The 5,684-nt window shown below is 49.7% G+C and overlaps 1 protein-coding gene across 1 annotated transcript; it reads left to right on the top strand.

The window, feature by feature from the left end:
- Positions 1-4,794: 4,794 nt before the first annotated feature.
- On the top strand, positions 4,795-5,427 carry LOC115415799 (neural Wiskott-Aldrich syndrome protein-like). Its single transcript, XM_030129434.1, has 2 exons — positions 4,795-4,801; positions 5,031-5,427. The coding sequence occupies exon 2, from the start codon at positions 5,032-5,034 to the stop codon at positions 5,425-5,427; it is 396 nt and encodes a 131-aa protein (XP_029985294.1). The 5' UTR covers positions 4,795-4,801; position 5,031.
- The last annotated feature ends 257 nt before the right edge of the window (positions 5,428-5,684 follow it).

The raw sequence follows: 5,684 nt of genomic DNA, 5'->3' as shown, positions 1-5,684 counted from the left end.
ATAATAATAATAATAAGTTTTATTTGTAATGCACTTTATATTTTTATCTAAAAATCTCAAAGTGCTACAGGCAATAAATAACAGAATAAAATAGAAAATAAGTAAGCCAGATAAAAACAGTTTAAAAATAAAAATAACAGTTAAAATGAAGACAATTAAAACAGGAGAAGCATGCAGAAACGTTGACAGATCATGGAAATGCCTTCCTGAATAAAAAGCTCTTCAGACCTTTTTTAAACGTCTGCTCAGTCTGTGGGGCCAGAGGTGTTCAGGCAGGACGTTCCACAGATGGGAGCAGCAGCAAAAGCCCCGTCACCCATGGTTCTAAGTTTTGTCCTGGGGGGGCACAGACGGTGGGATTGGCCTGATGGGGTTCTGGAGGTGGTGTGGGGGGGTGGGGAGTTCGGTCAGGTAAGTGGGGGCTTCACCGTGGAGACAGTGATGGGTGTGAAGGAGGATCTTATATTCGATGTGGAGGTGAACAGGAGCCAGTGTAGTGAGTGAAGAGTTAGCCCTGACCCCAACCCTGATCCTAAGCCTAACCCGAACCCTGGTCCTAACCCTAACCCTAACCCTGGTCCTAAGCCTAACCCGAACCCTGGTCATAACCCTAACCCTGGTCCTAACCCTAACCCTAACCCTAACCCTAACCCTTACCCTAACCCTAACAGGAGCCAGTGTAGTGAGTGGAGGGAAGGAGTGATGTGCTGATGTTTACGCCCCCTCATCAGGACCCTGGCAGCGCTGTTGTGGATGTTGTTGTGGATGTTGTTGTGGATGTTGTTGTGGACGTTGTTGTGGATGTTGTGTGGATGTTGTTGTGGACGTTGTTGTGGATGTTGTTGTGGATGTTGTTGTGGATGTTGTTGTGGACGTTGTTGTGGACGTTGTTGTGGATGTTGTTGTGGATGTTGTTGTGGATGTGCTGGAGCCTCTGGAGGCTCCTGCCGGGGATCCCCATGAGAAGTGCATTACAGTGGTCCAACCTGGAGGAGATAAGGGCGTGGACAGGTTCTCTGCAGCAGGGAGGGAGGGGCGGAGTTTGGCGATAGGAACTAGACTGAGATCTGGAACCACTGACATGTTCTAAAGCATCAACAGATGGACCAGGAGAAGGAAAGGAACAGGATCTTTGAACAAACTGCGAACGCCGACACCTTCAAAGTGGCTCATATATGTATAGGTACGTGGGGGCGTGGCCTGTAACTATGGTGACTAATGCTGGCGTGAAGCCAGATGAAAGCTAACATAGTGTCAACGTCCGACTCCAGGGTTCTACTCCTGTGTTCTACAGCAGACCTGACAGAACAGTTCCAGACCTTCAAACCTGGACCCCCTCCTCTACTCTAGGACCCCCCCCACACCCCCACACCCTTTACAGCAGGGTCTCGTATGTAAGACGAATTTTAAACGGAATTCTAAACTGGACTGAAGCCAGTGAAGGGCTGAGGGGACCTGCTCTGGTGGGTCTGTGGTGGCTCTGTGGTGGACCTTCTGTGGTGGACCTCATGGAGGACCTTCTGTGGTGGACCCTCTGTGGTGGACCTGTGGTGGACCTTCTGCGGTGGACCTGTGGTGGACCCTCTGTGGTGGACCTCATTGTGGACCTTCTGTGGTGGATCTGTGGTGGACCTTCTGTGGTGGACCTGTGTGGGTCTGTGGTGGACCTGTGGTGGACCTTCTGTGGTGGACCTGTGGTGGGTCTGTGTGGACCTGTGGTGGACCTCATGGAGGACCTGTGGTGGGTCTGTGGTGGACCTTCTGTGGTGGACCTGTGGTGGACCTTCTGTGGTGGGTCTGTGGTGGACCTGTGGTGGACCTTCTGTGGTGGACCTGTGGTGGACCTCATGGTGCCTATGGTTCCAGTGTTTCCTGCTCAGACTGGACCAGCTGAAGGTGTGGAATGTGGTCATGAAATAAACAGGTTGTTGAACAGACGCTGTGGTCTGAGTCTGTGTTAAAAATAGAATGAAGCCTGTGGACCAACTGAGGATCCAGTTACAGCTGAAGGAACCTGGAAACAGGACGAGGACTGCACCGCTGGTAGAAGACAGGAGAGGACAGGACCCACACAAATACATGCTCTGACATAGAAACAAAAAAAACAAACAAATAAACAAACAAATAAATAAATAAATAAATAAAATATGTGTGTGTATGTTGCAGAATTCTGTCCCTTCTGTTAAATTAAAGACCACACCCACTGTCCAGTGACCACACCCACTGTCCAACGACCACACCCACTGTCCAACAACCACACCCACTGTCCAATGACCACACCCACTGTCTAACAACCACACCCACATCCAACGACCACAGCCACTGTCCAATGACCACACCCACTGTCTAACAACCACACCCACATCCAATGACCACACCCACGTCCAGCGACCACACCCACTGTCTAATGGCCACACCCACTGTTTAATGACCACACCAACTGTCCATTGGTCATACCCACTGTCCAATGACCACACCCATGTCCAATGACCACACCCACTGTCCAGCAACCACACCCACACAACGAAACACCCACTGTCCTAGGACCACACCCACTGTCCAAGGACCACACCCACTGTTCAGTGACCACACCTACATCCAGCGACCACACCCACTGTCCATTTGAAATACTGTGCACATTCTGCGCTGTAGTTGATTTGGAAGGGCCAGTGGGCGGGGCCTCAGGGTTAAAGTTCACATCAGGGTTGAAGCTCCTCCTCTTCTTCAGCTGTTTTTCATCTCGTCTTTGCTTCATTGCTTCGTTGCAGATGTTGAATGAACGTCCGTCTTCCGTTTACTATGTTTTTGCGTTGGGCCTCGGCGGTTCGTCTGTTTTTACGACGCTCTTTCAGGAAACGTCCCTCACTGGCGACCGCTGGAACTCGACACTTTCCCACACTTCACTCTGATTGGCGTTCGCCAGGTGGAGAGGGTCCCGTGCGGAGGCGGAGCTTCTGCTTTTCAAAATAAAGCATCTGTGTCGGCCGAGGGACGCAGCACTGTGATTGGCTGAGCTGTGCGTGGGCGGGGCTCACCTGTTGGTGTCTGACTCAGTGTTTTCATTCATTCGTCTGCCTCGGCGCTGTCACCTCCTCTATATTTAGACGTGCAGCTCCTCAGCCGCTAACGTGACGCCGTAAAAATAGCATTGAGGGAAGACTGGAGTGTTAGAGCAGATGGAGGAGAGCGCCGATCAGGTCAGAGCAGTTCAGCTGCATGTTTACCACCCAAGGATACGACAACACACGTGCACAACCCACTGAGAGACCACCCCCCCCCCCAGGTAAGAACACACACCTGCACCCGCTGGTTTGGACCGGACCGGATCAGACCAGGTCCATGACACTGTCATGTCCTGTGGAGTTTGAGGGGTTGACTTCACTCAGACTGATGCTAACAGTTTCCCTTTGCTTCCAGTGTTTGTGCTAAGCTAAGCTAAAGCTATCCGCTACCATTAAACTCCTCCAACAGTGTCTTCTGTCGTTGGAGTTGTGATGTCATTCTATGATGTCATTCTATGATGTCATTCTGTGATGTCTTTCTGTGATGTCACTCACCTTTGGTGGGTTTTGTTTGAGTCTTAAATGGTGGATTAACATGAAGTTACAAACTTAAAGTGCATGTTACAGACCTGGTTCTGGTCCTGGTTCTGGTTCTGTCCACGTTCACATCGGTTTAAGTGGACCCAGAGTGGGAGGAGCTTAGTCCGCATTTCTCCATTTACTTCAACACTCACAATATCACAACGCCCACTGATGATGTCACAGTTGTGAGGAAGAACCAGATTTTTTTTTGTTTCCAGCTCAGAACCCACTGTTCTGGTTCTGACCCAGGTTTTCCTGGTGGTTCAGTGTCAGCTGTTTCAACTCCATTCAACTGGAACGTCAACATTTCAGACACGGTTCAATTCAAACCACGTCCACTCAGACTTAACGTCCTCCAGCCCTCTGGGCCCTCTGGTCCTCTAGTCCTCTGGTCCTCTGGTCCTCTAGTCCTCTGGTCCTCTGGTCCTCTAGTCCTCTAGTCCTCTGGTCCTCTGGTCCTCTAGTCCTCTGGTCCTCTGGTCCTCTGGTCCTTTGGTCCTCTGGTCCTCTGGTCCTCTGGTCCTCTGGTCCTCTGGTCCTCTGGTCCTCTGGTCCTTTGGTCCTCTAGTCCTCTGTCCACTGGTCCTGGTCCTCTGGTCCTCTGGTCCTCTGGTCCTCTAGTCCTCTGGTCCTCTAGTCCACTGGTCCTCTAGTCCTCTGGTCCTCTAGTCTTCTGGTCCTCTAGTCCTCTGGTCCTCTAGTCCTCTAGTCCTCTGGTCCTCTAGTCCTCTGGTCCTCTAGTCCTCTGGTCCTCTAGTCCTCTGGTCCTCTAGTCCTCTGGTCCTCTGGTGACTGAAACCCAGGATCTGGTTCTGCTACTGGTTTCTGAAAACACTAACCAGCAGAACCTAAAAATTAGGTTCAGGAACCAGAAACAGAACAGATCATCTGGTCCATTTCTCCTTCTTAATAATAATATAATAATATAATAATAATAATAATAATAATAATAATAATAATAATAATAATACATTTTAAAGGGTAAAGTATAAAATCTGCAGAATTCTTCTGTGTTCATAAAACCTATTGGATCAGTTCAGTTGTAAATGTCACATGACCGTCTGTGTCTCCATGGAAACAGGATGTTGTCGAAGAAGGAGGATGCGTCCGTCGTCAGTAACGGACCGCTGAGAAGACCAATGGTAGAAGAGAGCGCAGAACATCGCAGACGAGAACAAGAGGAGGCGCAATGGAAGGAGAAGAGGTTCACTGAAAGTGTGAGAACAACACAAATATATACAAGTACACACAAATTTATACAAACATAAACAACATATATACAAATATACAAATACATACAAATGTATACAAATATATATACAAATACATACAAATACAAATATATACAAATATATGCAAATATATACAAATACAAACAAATATCTACAAATATATATCTCCTCTGTCTCCTCCGTCCTTGTCACTGCTGTCCTCTCTTTGGTCCAGGATGTTCTCGAAGTGGAACTACCACCACTCTCTGGTCCACAAAGGACAGCTGGCCCAGGAATATGTGTCTGAGTTCAGGAGGGCCACCAACCCCCCCCCTGAAGACCCCCAGAAGAAACCCACCATACGCTTCAAAATCGGACCCCCCCCTCCTAAAACAAAACCCGAGCCTCCTCCTCCGACCCCGCCCCCCAGGAGGCGGGACTCCCCCAAACTGAAGCTTCCAAAGCGTAAGGTGGAGGTGGACGTGTTCAGCATCTGCTGGAGGGAGTCCTGGATGAGCCTGAAGCCCCCCAAGGTACCTGTTCCTGAAAGTCCAGGAGGCCCAGAGGCAGACCCTGGGGTTCACCACCATCCAGGTGACCAGGAGCAGGAGGTACAAAGGAGGAGGCTATGAAGAGGTCAGAGGAGTCAAGGAGGAGGACAGAGAAGGAGGAGGAGGAGCAGGAGAAGGAGGAGCAGGAGGAGGAGCAGCAGCAGCAGCAGCGCCTCCTGCTGACCGCTGGAGTCGGTCCTGGAAACAGGTACAGAAGAACCACCCCATTTTAACATCACAGATTTCTGCCGACCCCAGCATTCAAAACGGAGACATTTTTTTCTTGGACATGTCTTCGTGGGGTCAGGCGGGTGAAGAACTCGTTCCATTCTTTATTC

The sequence above is a fragment of the Sphaeramia orbicularis genome, unplaced genomic scaffold (assembly GCF_902148855.1).
Source record: "Sphaeramia orbicularis unplaced genomic scaffold, fSphaOr1.1, whole genome shotgun sequence".
NCBI lineage: Eukaryota > Metazoa > Chordata > Actinopteri > Kurtiformes > Apogonidae > Sphaeramia > Sphaeramia orbicularis.
Note: the sequence above shows the minus strand (reverse complement) of the source record. Positions and strands in the feature narration are given on the sequence as shown.